This window comes from Electrona antarctica (assembly GCF_951216825.1).
Source record: "Electrona antarctica genome assembly, chromosome: 10".
Lineage (NCBI taxonomy): Eukaryota > Metazoa > Chordata > Actinopteri > Myctophiformes > Myctophidae > Electrona > Electrona antarctica.
Genome location: NC_136791.1, coordinates 9,397,334 through 9,421,603, shown reverse-complemented (window position 1 = coordinate 9,421,603; position 24,270 = coordinate 9,397,334). Strand labels below are relative to the sequence as shown.

Below are 24,270 nucleotides of genomic sequence, written 5' to 3'. Positions count from 1 at the left end.
AGTATATGCAACAATAGAAAGGCAAGGTATTAGATATATTAGATAGGCATCTTTTTGGAGGTATATTTATTACAGATTGTTGCCATACGCCAGAAAACAGTTATTCATGAAGTCTACTTGACAAGTGTCCATTTGGATGAGGTATTCTGTATGCTTCAGGCAAATTCAGAGAGAGGCTGAATCACTTCTTGTTCTTGTCTTTACCTAGGAGGATGGCGAGAGAGTGAGAGTTGAGTAGAGTTCAGCTATTTGTCCGTCTGGCTGCGGTAGTAGTAAATATGTCAAGATCACGTACCCCAGACACAGTTGTTGAGTCTGTGTCCCAGCAGATAGAGCAAGGTAACCACAGACATGTTAAAGGAGAAGAGGCCCACCAGACCAGCATTACTTAAGAGTCCAAGAAAAGGGTACACCCAGAGCCCAACGGACAAATATATAAATATAACCCTGTGGAAGAGGTTTAGGGGGAGAAAGATTGGGAAACATTAGCATCATTCAACTTTCTTTCAAGTTAATCCCAGGAAATGTTGGTGGTTACAAACGGTACTACTACTAGTCTAGACCTAAAGAGTAATTTCAGTCTCATTTCACATGGTAAACAGAAAACATACATGTCTTGTTTGTGATATACAATATCTTCTGTTATGTCCCACCAAGCTTTCCCTCTGCAAACGACACATTACTTGCCAGGGCAGAATCAAAATAATAATAATCACACTCGCAGCACACATGCAGACTTGCAGAGAGACATTCGCACAAACTGCAACAGCAAAGATTGCATGTATAGCTGTTGCCTAAATCGACCATTAGGTAGATGGACTGTACTTCTGCATTTGGGCAAGTATAATAGGAATATAATTTGTTACACATATTTATATCACTATTATCCTATACTAGTTGACAAGTTTACTTACCAACTCAGGTAAGAGAAACCCACTACTCCTAATGCTGCCATGCCACACTTAGCCTTTGGGTAGACATGAGGTTGTACCAGGATTTCTCCAAGTAAAATAGGTAGAACCAAGGAGTGCTATATGAAAACATTTAAGGTGTAAGTAAGTCATCACTGTATTGAAAGATGATGGAGAATATAGATAATCAAACTGATATAATGAGAATCATTAGAGGAAAGGAACTAAGTACATTTACTGAAGTACAGTACTTAAGTACAATTTTGAGTCAGTTTTACTTTACTTGAGTATTTCCAATGTTCAGTACTTTTACTTCTACACCATTACATATCAGAGGCAAATATTATACTTTTACTCACACAACAATTATTTGGAAACTTTAGTTACTAGTTACTTTGTAGATTTTGATTGTTATTACAAGATATACATTAACCACTTCAGGCCTATATATACATTTCGGCCATTTGAAAATAGCCGATCTACAAGCTCACAATATGTCGATGTGACGCATAGTGAGCTTGTAGATCTGCTATTTTCCAAAAACAATTATACATTGTGAAATGGGACATTCTGCAGAAAGAGTAATTTCTACTTTTTGTACTTTAAGTACAATGTATTTCTACATTGCGGTATTGATACTTGTACTTGAAGTAAATAAATGGAGTATTATTTTATGTCATACAGACCATAGCATGGTTCATCCACGCTGGAAAGAAAGCATCAATAGTGGCTGGGTAGACCAACTCCCTGTTGTAGGCACATAGCGTCCAGAAAAGCAGGACAACAAACTAAACAAGATACAGAAAACATGGCATCAAGCTAAAGTACATGGGTCATTCATAATTTATTATAAACAATGATGCAACCTGATATAATTACATTGTGCATCATATACAGTTCACAGTACACTTGAACAAGGATGCTGTGTTATAATGCCTGCAAACTATTAAATCATAATAAATGTTGTTATAAAAGGTGTCATGGATTTTTAATAAATGATAATGCTTCATTATAATAAGCAAAAGGATGCACAGCACACCGGTCCTTATGCCAATTCATAAGTTTTAATGAGGACACAGAGACAATGCTTCATTATATAACATGTTATTCTTGGGCATTAGAGGCTCGGTTTCATAATAAAGTGTAACAGTTCTTTATTTAATACCATTTTACATGACAAATATGTGCTTTCTCACCATGCCTACGGGGAAGGCAAAGACAGAGAAGAGAAGGTCTTTCAATTTGTTGAGACCATATCCTGACTTCTTCCCAGGTTGAAGATCGGTCACTGCAGCCAATCCAAAGTATGCTGTTTGCAATAACTGAAATGTAACAAATGTATAACATGTGACCATATCAGATCCTGTAGTGGTCATGCAGTTGTAGCAAAATACAGACGTCACCAAATCATACCAAATTCAAGAAAGTGAGGTATTTCCAAGGTCCTCCATAAACAAAGATTCCTGCGGGTAGCTCCTCTCCATCCTTATCAGCGAGGGACTTCACAACAAAAGCATACCAGATGAAAGCTATGACATGGTAAACTTGAGCTCCACGCATTCTGAACTAGGCCTATCTGATAAAATATCTTCACAAAAACAACACAATCGAACAAATTTCATTGGCCAAAAAAGCAAAAACAAAAAAGGACAACTTCAAAGTAGCTGCTGCTTTTCCATCAGAGAGTAATCCACTACGGTGAATGTTTTCGAAAGAAAGGCTCTTTATTGTAAGATTAGTCTGCATGGAGCCATGGGATTATCAACACATACAGTATGTAGTACTAAGTGCTGGAATCAAAGCGACATTCCAAGACAAGAGGCCCACTATGACGTAGATTCCTAGAAGCATTCTGTTTCACAACCATTGAAGTGAAGCATGTGATTGTAGCAGGTTCACACTGTAAACGTGATTGGCTTTAGAGCGTGGCGAGGGAAGCCTCTCAATACTAAAGAGGAATATGAGACAATAACTAGTGGCTTAATTAGAATAAAAGTCTGTCTATAGTTCTGAAAGTATATTGAATGTTTTGACTTGATGAGAAAACAATGCTGGGATAATGCTGACTATAGCCTGACAAAATCTAAATAATTCAATCTATCTGGAGTTTTCCCCACAGATACAGTACATTTTAAAAGGAATTAAAAATGTAACGAATAAAGAAAGGAACTTAATTAATTCAGGCCACAGTCACACAAATGTGACCGGGTCTGGCAAATAGGCCCTCATCTCGACCAGAGTAATTTTTCAATTCAATGAAATTGGAAAATATTTGAAGGAGATATGATTGTGCCGTTTTACCCAAAGCTGAGAAAATCCCCTTTGAATGTTCACAACATTTCAACACCTAGAGCTGGCTAGCCTACTGACTTATAAATGTATACATTTAATTTGCCCAAATCAATAATCTGTTGGAATGAAAACCTTCTTCAAAGATTTTCTGCCTTTTCATTATAGATGAAGACCATTTTGCTAGACCTGTCTGTGTCTGGTGTAACAGTTAGTTACACAGTAGAGTATAGGTAATAGAAAACTATAATTGGCGTAATCAGTAATTAATTGTAGTTATACCATGATGGCACCAAAGAATAACAGGCCACCTTGGTAAGCGTTCCATTTTTAGGAAAATAAATTCTCAGCTTCTAATTACATAACAGACCTTGGGCTTGCATCTGTAGGTTGGGCTGTAGGATGACTGATTTTGAGGCACGGTATATGGGACACTATGGTGTTTAAAATCATTGCATGTAATATATTTTCAGCAGGTTGGTTGGTAGGGTGTTTTTTCCTGTAAGATGATGTTCAATTAATATTCAAGAGTGTGTTGTTACCGTATACCATATTAACTCCAGGGGGAGACCTTTCATTGTCTATACTTGCTCACTCAGGGGCAAGTGCCGTCCAGTCTGTGCAGAGATTTAGCTGCTTAGCTTGCCAACTCTAGGGATACAGACAGTGTTATGTTAAAACAAAGATACCGTTTCTGTGTGTAATATTTCATGAATGGACTGTTTCTATCTAGGATTCTAGGCTATGTAACCTACATCATTTTTACAGAACAGCTATTACCTTCTCATGCACAATCTTTTGTTGTTGCCTCCAGGGCTTCAATAATACAGAATAATAATTTAAATGATTTTATTTGCTTCAAGATAAATTAGTTAGGATCTGATGTTCTACTTGGCAGATCCACTCATTGTAAAAAAAATATTAGCGTAATTATAAAGAGCTTAGTGTGAACAGGTAAGCAGTGGAATACAAGAGTAACTAACTATGTTTCAGGCTTAAAGTGGTGTAGAAGAGGACTGAACATTTTAAAAGGTGGTTTATTAACAAGTAGACACAATCTACAATAAGCTTTTAGATCAGAAAGCTGTATGTGTACAAAATACTTTTATATAAATTCTATGCAGGAATCAACATAATAATCCAATAAAAGTCTACTGAAAATGTACATTTTCATAGTCACAACACTAGATTAGAAAACATGAATGCAAGGTTCTCGTTCAAAATGTAAGTTCAGACAAACAGCATAAGGCACACAAGCGGTTCATTAGCAAAAACGGAAGTAGTTTCTATACTTTGTGCAAGGAAATACTTACTGTATAGTGACTCAAAATATACTGTAACATGTATAAAATATATTTACATTTTTATTTCTACTTTGTTTTTGATCATTTAAATCCATATAGCAACCTATTTGCAAAAGGACAGACTCCTTTGCATCGTTGCAAGATTAGAATGTCAAAAGTGTGGAATCATTATTGAAGCACTGACTGACTCATTGTATTACATTGTCAAACCAGTGTACCCTAACATTATATTATTCAACTTAAATGTGACTGACATCTGTCTGACTGTCACTATACGACCCCAAAGACCACATCTAGTACAGTTACCTCTGCATTGCACTGTGATGTGACTGACATCTGTCTGACTGTCACTATACGACCCCAAAGACCACATCTAGTACAGTTACCTCTGCATTGCACTTGACCCAGTCTGTAAAAAACACGTTCTGTAGGCACTGTAGTGACAGTATGGGCTCCATTTTCGTCACCGCTAAACCCCTTATCCCTAAACTTCTTTGCCTTTTTTTTTTACTATTTTGCAAAACATTTTTGAATAGTTAAAATGGCCAGTCTACAAGCTCACAATGTGTCAATGTAGATTGGCTAGTTGAACTATTCAAAAATGTTTTTCAAAATAGTAAAAAAGGCAAAGAAGTTTAGGGAGAAGGGGTTTAGCGGTGACGAAAATTGAGCCCTAAGTCTCTGTATCCTTTTCACACTGATTGCAGTACAGCAAAAACCCCACAGTGGGCCACCGGGAGACAAATAGTCTCATAGTTCCAGTGAAAATGACAGCAGGTTTCAGTAGCTGCTGCAAAATAATCCTTTAGGAAAGTTTAAATGCTAAAAGGAGTATAGTTTCACACGTTTGGAGCATCAATCCATGTTCACAAACAGCTGTCAGAAATCCTTTGCTTGTGATTAATCTCTGTTCAGAAGTTGACTTTATCATCACAGTCTTGTCATTGGTTTTGGGTGCTTCCTCTATCTTCTTCTGTCCTCTCTGTACTCTCCAGCTTTGGTCTGCAGTTAAGGTGCCATCTATAAAATATAGAAATGAAAACAATTAAATGCTGTGGAGTCAAACAAAGCATAGTTTTTATTCAAATGAGCTATCTATACAGTAATAACATTGCAAATAACTGCGGAATCCTAAACTTCATGCACCTCAAAGCGGCTGTAGACTTTTCTCTCTTTCCGCATACTCTGTATCTTCTCGAGCAGCTTCTCTCGTTCCTGGGCGCTCTTTGGACGCCTCCTTAATGATCTGACGCCACTATCTTTTTCCATCCTCATATGCTTGTCAGCCTCTTCTTCTTTGTAATCATCTGTGTCAGCAAATTCACCGGGGGGCTCACCCCTGCTCTGGCTGTTAGCAGATATCTGACCTAAAAGCAGCTTTGTGTCATCTCTGAGGTTGCTACTGGAGATCACATTGGCTGTTGATGAATGGTAGCGGGGCGCGTTTGATCTGGGCTGCTTTGACTGTGGTGACAGCGGAACGGATTCCGTTTCCGTTTCAGAGTTGCGCTTCTCCCTAGTCTGACTGTTTGGTTTGACATGGCAGACAGATTCCTGTGGAACAGTTCTGTTAATTACATTTGTGGCCTCCGCATCCCCAGGTTCTATCTCAGCAGTAGATACGATCTGTTCGGGATGTTTTCTAACTTCACATTGATTGTCCATATTGTTATTCCCAACAATTACAGATGCCTCTGACAGTTGGCATGTAGAGGTGACAGATTTGGATTCGGCAGGCATTTCAGACACAACACTAGGCTCTGTCAAATCTGTATTGACTTCTGAGGAGGGTTTAATTGGACTAGGATCAGATGAGGATTCTTCTGATATATCTGCTGTAGATTTGTCTTTTGGGGTGTGTTTGGGAAGGGAGGTGATGGCTTCTACTTTTCTAAGTTTCGGGGGTTTCGGGGTCACAGCCAATCCACCTGAGCCAGATGGAGGAGAACATAATACTGTAGCAGCAGAAGTGGGAGAAACATACCCTGTAGAGGTAAGCTCACATGGAATGGGTGCTTGTGTTAGTGTAAGTGTATGGAGTGTGTGTGGTTCAGATGGGGAAGTATCAGGAGGGATGTCGGAGTCATCCTCTGGAATAAAAATAGAACATGACTCTGTTGGCATACTATGCTCAGCTGAATATCCTTTTAGGGTGAGAATGAGATCAGGTTCTTCTTGGTTGTGTTTGGGAGTTGAATTTGACATTTCTAGAGAAGAGGATTTGGTCTGTTTAAGGTCTTTGCCTACTTCACATTGATTGTCCAAGTTGTTATTGTCAACAGGTATAGATGCCTTTGACATGGTATGGCATGGTGAGGTGACAGATTTGGATTCAGCAGGCATGACAGACTCCACACTGGATTCTGTCAACGCTGGAGTGTCTCCTTTTATGTCTACAGGAGATTTGTCAGAATTTGACATTTCTAGAGCAGAGGCAATGGGTAAAGATGACTTAGTATGCAGAAGGTCAGAGGACACATGGCTAAGGCTAAGAGATGTATCCTTTGGAGACAGAGGCACAGAACAAGAAGAAGCTCTGTGTTCCACTGAGACGGGTTTTGAAATAGAACGGTCTGTACCAGGTTTGGCAGAAAGAGATGCTTCACAATCTGGCTCTGTGGTAGACTGAATTGTAGTTGTGGGTGGATTGGAGTGATTTTCAGGACTGTCAGATGGAGTATTATCCGTGTGTGGAGAGGCCAGAGCTGAGGGGCTCTCAGATGAGGTGCATGACGTAATAATGGAATCAGGGTGGACTTCAGTAGGCCCAGATGATAACACTGCTTGTGTAATGGGAGATTCTTGTGGACTTTGGTTAGACGACTCTAATGCGGGGTCAAGAGATTCATTTGGCTCTGTTTTGTTCGTCTCAGGAAATGGATTGTCACAGGACTGCATTACACTGCAGGGAGGGGTGGAACTTGAGTCTGATGGTCCCGCTTTACAGATTTTTGATTCAGGTGGGGGCTTTATGACAGCTTTTTCAGTGCTATTTGGAGCTGCTGCAGCCATAGCAACTTTTCGTTTTGCCTGCAGCTCTTTGAAAAACAGGAGTCTGTTGTCAGGATCATTCATATCTACATAAGATAGATTTCTCAGGGATAGATTGCTCATTAAAGATGTGGGCGCTGGATTATTGACTGGATTATTGATTTGGGGTGACACTTCATGAGAAAGGTCAGGTTGAGAGGCTGAAATCTTAACTGGTTCTCCTTCTAGAGGCTCCATTTTGTCTGTATGAGGTATAGACCTAGATTCAGAAGACCCAAGTGGTTGGAAGCTAGATGCTAATGTACCAAATTTAGAAGGTAATGTGAGCTCCGCTTGCTTGGGTGAACTGGTATCCTTCAAAGTAGCATCAGGGACTGGGCATTCATTTTTATCAGTCCTATGTGTTGTTGGATCTGTCAGAGTGGGAACAGAAATTGTAGGCAGATGAAATGGAATGTGCTCTTTCACAACAGTGCCAGACAGCTTTGGTTCCTCTAATGATTGGCTATGAGATAGAAGTGGCTTCGAGAAAGGACAAGATGCACTTGCTTGATTGTTTTTTAGCTCAATTTTCTCAGAATCAGTTGAGGCTACGGTGGCTACCACTGAGTCATCATCACAGACGGGGGACGTTTTTGATTCAGGTGGGGGCTTAATGGTGGCTTTCTCAGCTTTTCGTTTTGCTGCCAACTCTTTGAAAAACATTAACCTGTCGTCAGGATCATTCATATCTACATAAGATAGACTGCTCATTCCAGATGTGGGTGGGTGCAATGACACTGTGGGTGACTCAATTTTAGAAACGTCACGTTGAGAGGCTGACAGTGAAATTTTAGCTGGTCCTCCTTCTGCAGGCTTTGAAGATTCCTTCTGCATTGTGTCTGGAAGGTCCTGTGATTTCTTTTCACTTGTTAAATCCTTATCATCCGCTTTGGTGGTGTCAGTGTTTGAACTATCAAAAGTGGCTGGCCTTACATAACGAGTCCATTCAAATGGTTCTTTTGCAAAAGATCTCCTTTGGCCCATAACCCGAGAGGCAAAGGGTAATTTTGAAATGTCACTTTCATTTTTGTCAGTGTCCTCATCTTGGCCTGAGGCCGTTTGGGAGTCTTGAGGGACTTGTTGTTCCAGTTGGGAGCTGAATATTAAAGATGATCTCAGCCTGGAGCTCCTTTGTACTGCAGGATTGACTTGTCTGCGGAATGACTCCCTTCGAACTACAGTGTCTTTTGGTTCCTTTGGTTCTAGCTCATCTGACTTATCTGTGGTAGTTGATGATGATTCCGATGGCGTTGTTGTTTTTCTTGTTTCCGCTGCCATGGTGACAAAGTCGTCGGGTATTTTTTTGCAAGGATCCGTGACCGTGACAGTGGGTTTGGTATAACTTGGCAGCTGACTTGCCCTGGGTACTGCTGGAATCTTGAACACTCGAGTATTTGGAATCTTTGGAACCGATAACTCTGCGCCTGATGACCTTCGCTGTAAGGAGTAAGGGGACTCATCGAAGGGGTCCCCCGCCGCCGGTGATGGCACTGGCAGCTCTTTATCTCCCGGTTCATCATATGCACTGAGGTATGAACAGATTCTATAATTTCTCAGCCCTTGCTTCACCTTAGGATCTTTACGGTCCACGTTTGACTCCTCAAAAAACATCTTCTGATCAGGTTGATTTGAAGCTGTGGGAGAGGTCTGACAGGCATACGGCTGACCTGCATTTAATCTTTTAGGATGAGACGATACTTCCGACGTATCTGATATTTTGTCTGAGACCTCGTCCATCTCTACATTACTGGTTGATGACAAATAGTTAAGTACGGGATCAAAGCTACCAGACTCCAAATCTTGTGGTAAACCAGACTCAGGATACTGCTCTGATGGGTGATAGCCAGGGCCAGGGCCCCGGAACTTATCAAAGCCACTATAACCTGTTTCTGGTCCTGTCCTCGGAAATGGATGCTGCTCTCTATGAAACCGCTTCCCCTCGGTTTCAAAGCTCTGCAAACCTTGCTGCTGCATTAGCTGGTACGGATGTCTCCCAGGGGAGCCTTCAGCAAAACTGTGCCGTTTGAAGGTGGGGCTATCCTTTACATTCACAGGCATCCTGGAGTGACCTTGCTCATAAGACTGATCCATGCATATTTGCTGGGGCGGATACATGTACATATCCACTGAGGGCTCTCGTGACCTTTGGATAGAATCATGTCTACTTAGGGGCATGTTTTTCCGGTCCATATCCACACGGTCATCAAAGGGCTGTCTTTTCCACTCGTCTGGACATGAGGGCTCCCTGGACAGGGACATCCTGGGGTCTTTGTACAGCGCTGGGTCGTCAGTGTTGTATTGCCCCTCAGGTACATTCAGGCTAAAATCTTCAATTCGAGCGAGCACATTTTCAATGATCAATGGTTGGGACTGGGCATATAGGATCCGGAACTCCTCATCAAAAGTAGATACAAGCTGTCCAAGGAAGAGATGTGCTAAACAGCGGTGTAGCTTCTCAAAAGACCACATGAAGCTGGAAAAAGAGATAGAATAAATATCAATGAATGGAAGCTTTGTAGTCATGCACATCAAGTCATCTGAACCTTTTCTCATATTGCCATTTTGAATAATCACACCCGTGCGAACTGAGCGGTGCAGTGTGTGTGTGTGTGTGTGTGTGTGTGTGTGTGTGTGTGTGTGTGTGTGTCAAGCACTCCTCCCTGGCGTGCGTGCGTGCGTGCGTGCGTGCGTGCGTGCGTGCGTGCGTGCGTGCGTGCGTGTTTTTAGACTGCTCAACAGTGCCACTTTAGGTCACCTAGCGGTATTGCAGCTGTTCATACTCCAAACATACAGAGGGACATAGGGACACACACACACACACACGGCCAGTCATTGGAGCGGTGTGCACTGCTCAATAAGCTGACACAGCTATCAGTTAGACTTGTGAACGTTCTCACCTGTAGTTTCCACTGAGAACAGCCCTGCAGTCAGTCAGCAAGAAGCGATCCATCATCTGACCTTTGAATGTGGTCCCTGAGCGACAGTGGTAGGTAATGCCAGATACCGTTCTCACACGCAAAAACTGGAAGGAAGGAAGGAAGGAAGGAAGTGAGTCAACACACGGTAAATATTAAGTATAGCAGCAAAATACAACCTCTTTGTTTTACACAGTGGATGCATAAGAGTCCATTTGGTTAAATGTTTTTACTCGGACACAAATGGATTACTGCGTAATGTTAGAGGACCACTTCACCACTTTTCAACCTATCTTCATATAATAGGTCCTCACTAACAATCATGATAAAATGGCACAATTTTCTTCTACTCAGTCTGTGTCTCATAGAAAGGTTCAGAAACCCGTCCACCAGTGACATCATCGTTAGGCAATTTTCTTTAAACTAAAATGTTTAGATTTGTATTATCCTGAGAACGATGGCTTTCATTTTTGCATTGCAAAACAAAAGCCTGCCGTTTCTATTAGCTTGGATTCCCCAGCGATGATGTCACTGGTGGGTGGCTTTCTGAACTGCCCAGCCCTCCTATGAGACACAGACTGAGTAGAAGAAAATGGTGGTGTTTTATCATGAACATTATGTTGAAAAGTGGTAAAGTGGTCCTTTAACCTCAAGATAGATGGCAGCATTGCACAAGCATTCTAAAGTGATGTACGGTATAATTGCTGGCTGCGTTGCTTCCAAGTTCTTCCAAATTATTAGAAGTAAAACAATAATAATAATAATAATTTAAAAAAAAAAATGAATAAGAAAAAACTTCACCTGAATGCTCTCTAGATTGACCCGGCAGTTGGAAAGCATGTTGACGAAATGATGTACATTCTGTTCATCTAGAAGGATATAGACGGCCACATTCCGCATTGTAGCATTAATAATATCTGCAAATATGTCCACATCCGTAAACATATCCATCACAATAGCAATCACCTATGGAGAAACGAAAGCCACACAGAGGAAAAACAGGTTGTTGACAGTGTGTGGGTTTTGCATTTCAGTAAAAACATTTCACATGAAAACAAAAACACCGAACAGCAGATGTGTAAATCCCTGGCATTTCGGTTTTGCTTTGGAAGCCAAACAAGGAATAAATGTATGCAATATATAATTAATAAATCAATATTTCTCTTATCATGCTGTAATCCACAGTAACATCCTCAGTGTTCATGAAGTCAATTTGTAACTATGAAAGTGTACAAAATGTAGCAAAATGGACCTGTTGTAGAGTACGAATTGCTCATTGCTCAATTGTTCAGTAACATCCACATCTGTCATTTAGTGAACAGAACATTCAGTTCTGGCTATCAAATTAATCCAATCAGGAGACAGAACTCACACAGTTTACAGGATAAACAAGTCAATTAGAAGTGATAATTTAAAAGCTGTTGAAATTGAAACTGGAACACTATAAGATTGAAGCTGTTAAAGGGGTTTTCTCTCCAAATTGCGCCAAAATGTATATCCTGACCTGAAAATGTATTTTCTCTTTACTAAAGAGATGTAAAGATAGGGAGACCAATGTTACTCTAGTCTATATCAATTGAATGATTACTACCAGAATATATAGACATTTTAACAAAACCCTTTTTGTTTTAACACATCTTGCCTGTCCAAAATGTAATTCTTGCCTGCCCAAAATGTAATTCCTGGAAACGCCACTGATATGAATACTGAGTTTTGTACTGTGTATTTAGTTGTGACATCTGTATGTATGACTTCTGACTCAAAAGGAATTGTGTCCTGGGGCAGGACAAAAACTGTATAGAATAAGAGAAGTCTGCACAGGCAGAGATGCTTCAAATAATAATTACTGGGAGCAGCAGAGCATGTGCAGAATATAAGGTCATCAGGACCTTATATTCCGCTTTTACCGCTTTGGTAGTAAATACATTATTTTGGGAGCATTCAAAATGGTTTGCAGGCTTCCTCCTTCTCTTTAGTTTATCCCTTTTGTTTCGAGCACCCGTTGAATTTTCTTGGATGTGCGTGCACCTCCTGACCACAGAATATAAGGTCCACCACTTGGTAGAAATAAAAAACATACTTGCTGAGCGTTCTTGATGAGTCGCCGGGCCTGCTCCTTTATGGTGGGCATATCAGGCTCTGCAGGGTTGACCAGAGTGGTGACCTCAGTGGGTCCAATGAAGCGATGCATGAGAGGCCAGCCAAGGTCCAGCCCCGGGGCGTCGACATCAGAGTGGATGGGCCAGTATGTGTCTGAAGAGCCATCCCCGCCCAGACACTCCAGGTATCGCTGGTCAGGCTGGCTGCTCTCACGGGGGACCTTCAGAGTGGACTGAATGGACTGGATCTCCGGCCCGGATAGGAAGTCCACCACATCCACGCTCTGGAGGAATTTATAGTAGCCCTCCAAGTTTTCTTCAATAAGGGCATCGATGGCCAGCCGGTATTCCTCGCGATAGTGAGGAGGGAGGTAGTTTGGGTCCAGGGGATTATCCCCAGAAGAGGAACATTGAGAGCGATGCGCCATAATTCTAGGAGAGATCAGAGAAAAATATATATATAATTCTTAACTAGGCTGGTTGTGTTTATGTATTATAATATATTATAATAATTATTACTGCAAATGCAAATAGGCTACTAGAAGTTAGAGTAGAATGCAAATGTGAGTAAACATATCCATCACAATAGCAACCACCTACGGAGAAACAAAAGCCACACAGAGGAAAAACAGGTTGTTGACAGTGTGTGGGTTTTGCATTTCAGTAAAACATTTCACATGAAAACAAAAACACTGAACAGCAGATGTGTAAATCCCTGGCATTTCGGTTTTGCTTTGGAAGCCAAACAAGGAATAAATGTATGCAATATATAATGAAAAAATACATATTTCTCTTATCATGCTGTAATCCACAGTAACATCCTCAGTGTTCATTAAGTCAATTTGTAACTATGAGAGTGTACAAAATGTAGCAAAATGGACCTGTTGTAGAGTACAAATTGCTCATGTGAGTGTGAGATGGAGAGTCCTCTTAATGTGAGGCTGCATGGGATGAGTGGGATATCACAGCCCTCACAAAGTGGAATTAAAGCACATTACAAATTATAAGTATGCAATAGTCTTATTGTGATTATTATTACTAGATGGATGTGCAAATAGTGTTCCTAATGATCAGTTAGAAAACCACAGACTATTTTCAAAACTCCAAACAATGAAGCAGCATCAGTTGCTGTGGTCTCCAGACCAATAACATGACCCATAAATCCCAAATCTGTGTGGAAATTGTACAAATTGTCTTTGACTCTGTGACTGACTGCCATGCGGGTGATTTGGGAGGGCACATCTGTCCTTGCCAACCAAAAACAACACAGAGGAACAGAACAGCAGATGATCTGGACCACAGGATTGTAGGCTATGGGCGTGGCTCCTCCCTGTGGGCTAAACTATAGCCAAATCCTCCATTTGCAAGTTCATACTGTACATGAAAACTGACGAAATAAGGGGGAAAATAGTCTACATGCAACTCATTCAATTCAAAATATACAAATGATTGCCTACTAATTTAGACGATACCTTTCTAGAGTTATGGGGTTATACAATAAACTGTCCATGAAAACAAACGGGCGGAATACGATTAGATTTAGATCGTTTTCAGCTATAGTTTTCACAGTTTTGGTGTTAGCCTATTTATTCGGGTAGATTTTCAACATGATTAAATGAGATTTCTTTTTTAAAGCCGAATCTCGCGGTTACAGCTTGGAAACAGTGTAATTCAACAGTAATAGCCCTTGCCATATGTTATAATAAGTTCTCAACCTCTCATTAACGATATTATAAAGTTGTCTTACCTTAATAACTTCAAGCTTTAGATCTTTTCAACTGTAGCCGGCCATTTGAACAGTTCTCTTTAAATCCGATTCCGATTGCTTTTTGTCATAAAAGTGCGATCATCGTCCGACTCCGAAGAGGACTCGTCAAAGGTTTTTGGTCTTGCATACAGTAACAGTAAAGTGCTTCAGTTCCACAGCCAGCAGAACCAGTTCACTGTCATGCTTGAGGCATGTTGGCGAGAATGTTTGTGTGAGCCTAGCCTACGAGACGGAGAGCAGACTCCAGTGGGGAACAGTAGCCCCGCCTCGCATACCGCTCCGTATATTGTGTTTTTTTACTGATCCAGCCATCCATGCTTGCTCAAGTTCTGGGCTGGATGAACTTTACCCATTCATACTGCACTCAAGGACGTAGTTAACCCACAATATTGACTCTGGGTCAGTTCTAGTACAATCATTAAAGAGGGTTTTTTCTTTCTTTCTTTCTTTCTTTCTTTCTTTCTTTCTTTCTTTCTTTCTTTCTTTCTTTCAATTCAGTTCATGTTCAAGTTCATCATGTAGACAAATGTGTCTGTCCATCAGTAGACACATTTGTTTTACAGTAAAAAGCAGGACCACGTGAGCCACATTTCAAAGAATCCAAAAGCAATATGCATTATGCAGCAGCCTACAAGTTAGGCTGATAGGTTGAGCTTTACATTCATGGTTTGCAGGTTTGATATGTGAGTAGTAGGCCTAGCCTATATACATTGTCTGTGATGGTAACTGGTATAGTCTAGCATCACTCATAAGTTAGCATAGTTACAACTTCATGTTATATAGATGAGGAAAAATATGCATTTCTTTGTGTGTGTGTGTGTGTGTGTGTGTGTGTGTGTGTGTGTGTGTGTGTGTGTGTGTGTGTGTGTGTGCGCGCGCGCGGTTAACACAGTTACCATGGACATGATTCTTAATCTGATTTCGTCAAATATACAGTAGTATGATTTCCGTAATACAATGATTATTTAAATTATTTCAGTAATATGTGGGAATTGTTGGTGGTGACAATGATTATGATGACGATAGTTATACTTTTCTATCACCTTGTGAAAGATGAAAATGAAACTCAAACTGACATGATTCATGTCAGCACAAAGAGGCCAAGCCCAGGGCAACATTTCAAAAGGTTACACTTCTGGCAAGAAATATACGCCATCAGGCTCACTTTGTTTCTCTTCGGGTTCTATAGGATCCCATTGTGTTACATTTGCCATAAAGACCACAAGTCAGTATCAATATACACAGGAATCAGGATAATATGTAACTACACAATAAAGCCTATATATAATATATGTATTGTATATCACAGTGTACAAATGTAACCAAAATAAGCGGGGGGAAAAAGAAAATCAACCAGGTGCTCGATGGAGATGCAAAAAGTAACAGTGAAAAGTAGGCTGGTGCTTCAAAGATCAGTGGGACACATAGATGTACTTTATTTATAAAAGTTAAAAGAAGCCAACATGTTTCGACTCACACAGAGTCTTCATCAGGGCAAGTATGTATGTGTAAACAAATGTAACCAAAATAAACTGATATATTTGTACACTTTAAATCAGTTTTACAAACACAGGATATGATGTTATTATCCAAAGTGCCTTGGACTCTTATGAACACTTAAATGAATGAGTTAAATGAACACTCAGGATTTGACTGTGTGTCTGATAAAATACAGCAAGTGTCTAAACAGAGCATTGAACGTTGGAGGGTTAAATCAGAGGTATGTTCTTATCAGTCCATCTCACGTCATTGAACCAAGACCTAAGTTAACCTAAGTTAACAGCAATTCGCCTTTAAGACTCAACAGCACACATAAAAATAGTCAACTCAGGATGAAGTCTGATGTAACTACAGTAAAGGAAGTGATGCATCTTGGAGACAATTCCTCATTGTTCCCTCTTTAGGCCCCACCCGGAGCACACAAAGTACAGTACAGGAGGAATATATATTCAGTGCATCGCTGCAAACTGTTACACATGGAAAGATTCAGCCATATTGTATATGTAACTGTTCTCTTACCCCTGAGGATCTCAGTAATAATAAATACTTATACATATACAGTGCTGTACGCACATAGGCTACATACAGATTTAACGGTAGGGGGGCCCATGCACACAGCACCTAAATAATATACATACTATGCTATTTAAATAAGAAAAGAATAAAGGTGTATTTGTCACTGTATATTTGCACATACATAAGCATTATTCTCTGCATTTACTTATTTTACTTACTCTGCATATAACTATTAAGAGCAGTGGGCACTTTAATACAGCAACCGGGAGCTAGGGGTTAGTGTATTTCTTTACCCTTCCACCTTCTACTTACTAATGTTATTCTATAACTATTTCTTTGTTATTGTTGCTTTTGCAACTACAATGTTGAGGAACCGGAACCAAAGTAAAGGAGACCTGCGGATGGCGGATTTAGCTGTGGATAACCGCAGTTTAGGGTGGATTTGGGTCAATATACAATATATTATAAATTAATATTGGATAAACCGCGGGTGAAATAATGCGGGAAATAAATTAATGGCATCTATCTATAGGCTTATTATAGCTTTTAAAACACACAAAATCTCACAATTTATAAAACAGAATAATTAATTAATGCGGTCGGATAGACTCTTGTGCACTCGTATATGAGATGTAATGTAACCATAAAAATCTTGAATCTTAACAGCACTGTGTGCTCAGGCAGCTTCATAAACGTAGCATTGGAGGTGGTGATATGAAACGTGAGCTTTTATAAACAGTAGTATTTCATATTAACCCTTCCAAGGCCTTTTCAGCCATGTTTGCATAGTGGAACTGATTACACACAGTGTTTGAGTACACAGCCACAGTTCTGACAATGGCTCTTTTTTTTTGTCAAGGTGAGGTTTCATAAGGTATGGTTTAGCCTGAGGCTAAACACGTTATACAACACTAACAACAGAGTGCATTAACATAAAGTAAGGAGTATCGCCTTGTTGAAAAAGTCCATTGTTCATTGCAGATACAGTTTAGTAAAATCCTTTGCTGCTGTGATGGGCAGCACATGTACAGTAAAAATGTGAAAGGGTATGGTCACTCCGGCTCTACTTTAAATATGAAAATAGACAATCTATCGGCTATTTTCTGCAGAGTTTTCTGCAGAATACAGATGCTGGGGTTTAAGTGGTTAATGTAGCGCGTTCATAAGTACCGATATTAAACCCCGGGCCCTAAATAATCAAACTAATGCCAAAAAAACAGATCCCAATTTATAGAACATGACAAACAAAAATGTATAATAGCTGACGATTAGAAATTAAACCTAAAGGTAGCTGGGTGGGACCAGGTGAGTGTTGGGCTTGGATGTGGGATTAAACAAGTTGCAACAGGCAACATATATGAGAATCTTGATACTCATTGTCACTGTCAATAGCAATCTCAGTTAAAGTTTGGTTCATCACAAGAACCAGTCTGTATTCTGGGGCAAACATTTTGCAGAAAAACTGTTGACCTACAAGATATCAATGCATTTGTAACCAGAGATTAGCTGTTCACAGACGGACGGACGGACACACGGACGGACGGACGGAGTGCAAAACATACTCTCTCCCCAGGCCTTCGGCCTGGTGGAGACAATGACTAATAATGAGCACCTGTTGTGAGCTTGTAGTAGGCCAAGAGATTTGGAGTAGAGGGGAAAAGGAAAGGACCTAGTTTAGAGACCTGTGGGACCTGAAGTATTTAGGGTTTAAGTGGTATAATTTGTACATGCTCTGGTCACAGCAACGTGTATGTATGTGCCTGTTTATAGACTGAAATACTACACAGTCAAATAAATGAACAGTGAGGATTTTACCGTGCATTCAGTTCCAACAATGTTTGTTGGCAGTGACTTTTTGCTGCATCCATTGGTTTGAACAATGCATTTAGTCATCAGGCTTAATCGGTTTTCTCAAATATTTTTCACTGCTGTATTTTGTTCCTGCTTAGAAGAACGCATTGAAGCTGCATCTGTGACTTTCATGTTCTCGTTCTCCTACACAGGATTTTTACTGTTGAGCTATAACAGAGAGCAAATTTGGGATGTTAAGTTATTTCCATTTCAGTTTCATGCAACACCTCTTTTATTTTATTAACATACTCTAGATTGGTCAAAATAACATGTTGTTTATTTAAACAAGTTAAGGATTGGCAGCTATAAATATAACTTGAAACAGGTCTTTCACAAGTCTGTCATTAAGGGGTAGGACAATCTCAGCATTGTGTAGTCTGAGCATGTTGTGCAACTTTAACCAATAGAGATACTGAAAACGTAGCTGTTTGTTTGCCTTTAAGCACAACTTGGAAACGAGTGTTGTGTTTTGTTTTGACATGTATCTAGGGCTGCTGCAGCACTGTACTGTGAGGAGAACTGGAGGAGGTGGAGCGTCACAGGAAAAAGGAAGAGGAAGTGAGAAAAAGGAAAATGGGCTATAGCTGAACCTGCATCTGGAATCAGTGTTGTGATACACGAGGCAGTTAGTTCAGGGAGGTCAAATTATGTTGGTGTGTAAAGAAAACATAAAAACAAGTATTAGCCTAATTAGCTCAGTTCCAAATCAGGGCATGTGGAGACTGGTAAAAAAACCGTAATTGATTAAGTCATTCAGCTCCTGATTATGAAATCCTGGCAAGTTTAAACATGCAAAAAAGGACAAATCATGAATCCAGTAACTTCATTCACTATATATTGCACAATGTCTGAGCTCTTAATGATGGGAATGCCAGACTTAAAATGCTCAACTCTCAGACAGACTGTGGTCAATTACCAAAGATGATTGTACCATGCAGGCAGCCAGGCTCCAACTTAAGGCCTGCTTTACTGTAGCTGCATGCTGGTGTCGAAAATAGATGATCCAATGGCAACACACACAGCCATGTCAGAGGTTGCAGGCCTGGGTCAGCCTGAGATCATCACCTTATTGGTGGAGAAAGAAGCAGACATTAACATGAAGGTGAGAGTAACCCACACCAATGAAAACTAATAGGTCCCAGTTCAATGGGAATGTACTTTATGTATTGGTTGGTACTTGGTACCCATGATATGAACACAATTAACTTGATGTAGAAACTTCTTCAGAGATTGTTGCAATAAGCCTATCTCACAGCCCGCTTTCCACGCCCACTTCCGGTAAATAGTGGTGACTTTAACATGGGCATTTACACGTTTTTTTCTCTGGAGAATCTAAGTACATTTTCTAATGTAAAAATGTGACAGACCAATATTATTATGAAGCAAACAAGATGGTAAATCAGCTCGAACAGATAGAACAAACCTTACCTTGAGAAAACAAAAGTTGTAGACTTCTTAAATTACCTTTGTTAATGTAGCGTCTATGGAGTGACGTCACGCTATCACCACTAACCCCGAAAGGGGGCGTATTAAGGGGGGCGGGGAAATTTTGTGAGATAGGCTTATTGACTGGATGCCACTCTTTCAAGCTGCATTTGTTTATCTTGCAGCAGTGCAAATCCATGCAAATGATGCACCCCAGAGCACATGTGTGCATTTGTTTCTGATTTGTTTGTCAGAAGTTTGTGTATTTTGGTCAGCACCTGTGTGTCTGTGTGACTGCTTGTGAATATTATTGCGTGATTAAGCACAATCCAAGTTTATAATAAATCATTAACATGTAGGATTCCTGTGCGTGCGACCTGTGCGCGTGCGTTCATGTGTGGCATCAGGAAAGGCTGTGGCAGCTGTCTTTAAAAGCTGTTATCTGAGTGAGTCTCACTTATTGTACACTTGATAAAGTGGAGGCAGTGAACACAGAAGAGCAGAGGAGCAGCAGCTGGCATTGACTGACTGGTGAGATACATAGCCAGTACCATCACTCCACCCTCCTGGAGCCATGCTGGTTAATAGCATTCCACGAGGCACTGTTTACAGTTTCGTCGGTACTTTTAAAGTGTAAATGTTTACATATTCATATTGCAGCAGCCTTTAACCCTCAAGGCTCAAGACAGTAGTAAAGATCTTATGAAGGCAGGCTTCAATGGCCATTGGTCTCTCACCACTCCTCTTGCCTTGAACTCGTATTTTTACATGCCTGACCTCTATTGTTTCCATTGTATCATATCCTGTGGCATGTCCTGCTAAAGAGTGCACTAAGCCTTAAGACACTGTGGGTTGCAGTGGAATGCACTGAGTCATGCACAGACTGAGCACGATACCTGACATTCCCCTACATGTCCAGGGAATTTGGTGCATGGCCTGGCCTGTATTTGCTCCCAGCCGGAGGGGGAAGTGGAGCAGAATTCAGAATGAGCGGACCGTGATGTCAGAGAGATACCACACACACACACATCTGGATTTAATAATTGAAAAGCTAAAATAATAATGTGCCTGTCCTCATTCTAATATCTCTTGCCTAGTCTAGTCTTAATGGCACTGCTGATTCCAGGATATGCTGGGAATCCTATAGGAGGGGTGCAAGATTATGAATACAATTAAACATCAAGCATGCATGAGAGTAAAATTGGATTATTTGTTTTCCTTTTCAGGATGTCACAGTAATGATACACCCTTTGCTTTTTATGATGTGGCTCCTCAGAAGTGTGTGTGTGTGTGTGTGTGTGTGTGTGTGTGTGTGTGTGTGTGTGTGTGTGTGTGTGTGTGTGTGTGTGTGTGTGTGTGGAGCTGACACCCCCAGTGCACACTCTTGTGCACACTCCCAGCAGGCCACCGAACGATACCTCCACTAATTACACATTTTGAAAAATGTTACTTTCATTTAAAAAAATAAATAAATAGCTCTATATTCCCATAGCAATCAATTGGGATACCAATTTCATCCAATCAGGAGAAATAACTCAAGCAAGTGGAAGTGATGAAACAAATGAACGGACAATGGAAGTGAAATATTGACAACTTATCTTTGTGGGGTTCTCTCTCCTGATTGGATGAAATTTGTAACCAATATGAAAATTAATTTTCTGTTTAAAGTTCTGGAGTGATGGGGAGACCCCTGTTACCTAACAAAGTTACACTCAAGTCTAAAGCAATTTAAAAAAAAATATATATATATATATATATATATATATACACATACATATATATACATACACATGTTTCATTTGTTTTTAATAATACATTTTAAATTTCATGAATTTTAAAACCAACAAAACAAAATCTAAGAAATTCCACAAATGAAAAGATAGTTAAATAGCTGATCTACAAGCTTGCAGAGTCGCAGCGCAAAGCGATACTTTGTGTGCTTGTAGATCTGCACTATTTTCACTAGTTTGGGTCCCCGGGCAAAGGAATAATCTCTCTTTTGGGTGTTGACCTGAAAGGTTTGGGAACCACACACCTGCCTGTGATTCAGTAATAGGGAAGAAAATCATAGTAGGCCTACTATATAAACAGTAGTACTGTTTACTGTATAAACTTTACAGCATAGCAACATCTAGTGCCTGATGCTCTTCCAACTATGTCAGGATCTGTCAGCTCTAGAGATTCATTAGTTTATGACTCTGAGGATGTTGGCAAAGCCTCAAATAGCACAGCAGAAGTAAGCTGCAGAATGGCATCACTTGCCAGCAAGGTTATAATAGTTTTGGATTTTTCATTATAGTTTGGTTTGTTAGTTTTTACTTTAATTTCTCTCCAATTCAGTTAGCTAGTGGGTTTGCCAGTTATGTTTTTTTTCCTGTCCTTTATTGAAAAGGGTCAGCGTAAGTATTGTGTAATAAAAACTCAAGAAAAGATATAATTTAAAAAAAATTATATTCAGTTACAGATTAAGCTGAAAAATAAATTGACAAAAACCAAAACCAAGCGCATTTTGTCTATCATTTCAGTGTTTTAGTTTTGTAAACACACAATACAGTTTAGTTATCGTTTTTCTTTTCTAGTTATTTAGTTCAGTTAACGGAAATTGTTAACTTGTTTAGTGAACCTTGCTTGCCAGTGGGCAGTCACTGTCAATGGTGAAGTTAAGCCCAAGACTTAATTAGAGGAAGTTCCTTAGGAGACTGAGGACATAGCCTGTCAAAATTCTAAGCTTAATTTCCACTAAACAACATTCCATCACATTTTAAGTTCACAAAAATGTGAACCAAATTGTGAACCAAAAATGGGGATACCTCTGGCCAGGCTGTGACATTTCTACAGTCAGAAACATAAACGCTATAACTACCTGGACACACTGAATCCTGAGGAGATGTAGACTGATAAATTGAGGATATCGCTCCTGTGAGAAATAATTTAAAGATGATGAAGCACCTTTACTCTCACATTTTGTATTTTAGATGTGAAGCCACTGGCCAATAAAGGGATACGATTTGAAGCCCTGCATGCTGCAATAGGCTTGTAGTTCGTTCTCCTGTGGTGAAAGTGAAAAACTACAGAAGGGTAAAAACATGGCAGACTGACATAAGCATCCTGACCAGACTGTGACTTAAGCAGTGCAGCTGCAGATAAAACATATAGGCCTAATGGGTGTTAGATTTAGGTGCACGGTGGCCTAGTGGTCCAGGCACATATGGGCTCTGGCCTGGCAGTGCGTTGCGGCCGTTCGTTCATAACAACCTTCTGTGTGTCTCGCCCCTTCTTTCCTGTCAATCTTCACTTGAAACATGTTGACTGCAGTCAATACTTGCACGTTGGCACACCTATATCTAATGCACCATTATGTGATTAGCTAAAGTAAAGTGGTCTTTAGTCAGTTAGGTTGCAAACCTTCAAAAAGAGAACAAAGATTAACAACATTGCCAAACAACAAATGATAATCCTTTCAAAACAATTCCAACCAAGGTCTTGTTTTTAAACAATATATTTTAACCAATCAAATGTCTTTTAAACAAAGTGTTTTTAAACAAAGAATGCTTAAATGAAGTATTTTAAATTAACTTATTAAAGTCAACATTTTAAATTAATTCACCATTTAAGCTTGAATAAATTATTCAAAATGAAGTAAACATCTCAGCATTTTAAATGGAACTAGAAAAAGTGCCCTTCTGGGCACAGGTCTCCACCAGGAGGATAAGAGTACTGTGTGTGATGTTTGGCAAAATGTTTAGGAGTAATATTGTGTGTGTGTGTGTGTGTGTGTGTGTGTGTGTGTGTGTGTGTGTGTGTGTGTGTGTGTGTGTGTGTGTGTGTGTGTGAGAGAGACGTGGCTTGGCCTGTTGTAGTGCCACCATGAGGCTGATTTGAAATCTGTCAAGTGGCATTTCTTCCTCAGCCTAGTGGGAATATGCATGCACAGTTTCACCGCAATCGGACGCTGCGTTGCGTAGTTGTGGCAATTTGTACAAAGCGGGCTACTCCTGAAAGGTTTAGAAGCCAATGGGGGTGGATTATGAGAAATCAAACAAACACGTCTTGATCACATGACTATGGAGAGCATGTAGTACCGATTTGCGTGAAATTTGGATAAAATCTGAAGGAGTAATATTAGAAAATGTGTTTTTTCGGCCTGGTGGAGACAATAATAACATGTAAAAATTCTTTGCTTTAATAAATGAAAACAAATCTATTATAAACACCAGCAACCAAAAGGAATACATCTTTATACGCGCACCTTACTTACGTGAAATTATTTTTAATTCCTTCAAATCGCTACTCATTTTTATTCATATAACTAAAACATAACAAACACTTAAATGCTTATTTCCTTTATCTGTACTTTCATCTCTCTGCTGACTAATCAAAGTGTAACCATTGAAAAGAACAACACTGCTCTTTTGATAACAATATATTAACACAACTCGGCAGTGATTCAGGCGTACTCATAATATAGTGTATACAGTCAGTGTAATCATCTCTGAATGTAACACAACGAAGACAATAAGACATTGTTGTTCATTGATTCATCTTCCACATACCAGTTTTAACCTGTCTTCTGGCTAAAAGCAGGACATAACGCATTTGATGCCACTCATCCAACCACAGTTGACTTTTACATTTGTTTGTTCCTTGTTGTGTTTCCTT

The 24,270-nt window shown here is 39.9% G+C and overlaps 2 protein-coding genes and 1 long non-coding RNA gene across 5 annotated transcripts; all 3 read right to left on the bottom strand.

Annotated features, from left to right (window-relative positions):
• Nucleotides 1-64: 64 nt before the first annotated feature.
• On the bottom strand, nt 65-2,574 carry LOC306931176 (androgen-dependent TFPI-regulating protein). Its single transcript, XM_079512409.1, has 6 exons — nt 2,325-2,574; nt 2,108-2,233; nt 1,598-1,699; nt 915-1,030; nt 296-447; nt 65-204 (listed from the first exon to the last, which is right to left on the bottom strand). Exons 1-6 carry the CDS (start codon nt 2,469-2,471, stop codon nt 182-184), a joined length of 666 nt encoding a protein of 221 aa, XP_079368535.1. The 5' UTR covers nt 2,472-2,574; the 3' UTR covers nt 65-181.
• Nucleotides 2,575-4,221: 1,647 nt separating this feature from the next.
• On the bottom strand, nt 4,222-4,954 carry LOC306931181. Its single transcript, XR_013790988.1, has 2 exons — nt 4,824-4,954; nt 4,222-4,742 (listed from the first exon to the last, which is right to left on the bottom strand). It is a non-coding gene; the product is annotated as an uncharacterized lncRNA (long non-coding RNA).
• A 230-nt stretch (nt 4,955-5,184) lies between these two features.
• LOC306931174 (uncharacterized protein) lies at nt 5,185-19,162 on the bottom strand. 3 transcript variants are annotated; one of them, XM_079512404.1, is made up of 7 exons: nt 14,299-14,408; nt 12,533-12,983; nt 11,254-11,418; nt 10,435-10,559; nt 8,286-10,010; nt 5,651-8,240; nt 5,185-5,524 (listed from the first exon to the last, which is right to left on the bottom strand). In XM_079512404.1, exons 2-7 carry the CDS (start codon nt 12,977-12,979, stop codon nt 5,513-5,515), a joined length of 5,064 nt encoding a protein of 1,687 aa, XP_079368530.1. In that variant the 5' UTR covers nt 12,980-12,983; nt 14,299-14,408; the 3' UTR covers nt 5,185-5,512. The 3 variants fall into 3 exon arrangements, with proteins under 3 accessions (XP_079368530.1, XP_079368529.1, XP_079368528.1); XM_079512403.1 differs by lacking the exon at nt 14,299-14,408 and adding an exon at nt 19,103-19,162 and having other exon boundaries at nt 5,651-10,010; XM_079512402.1 differs by having other exon boundaries at nt 5,651-10,010.
• Between the last annotated feature and the right edge of the window lie 5,108 nt (nt 19,163-24,270).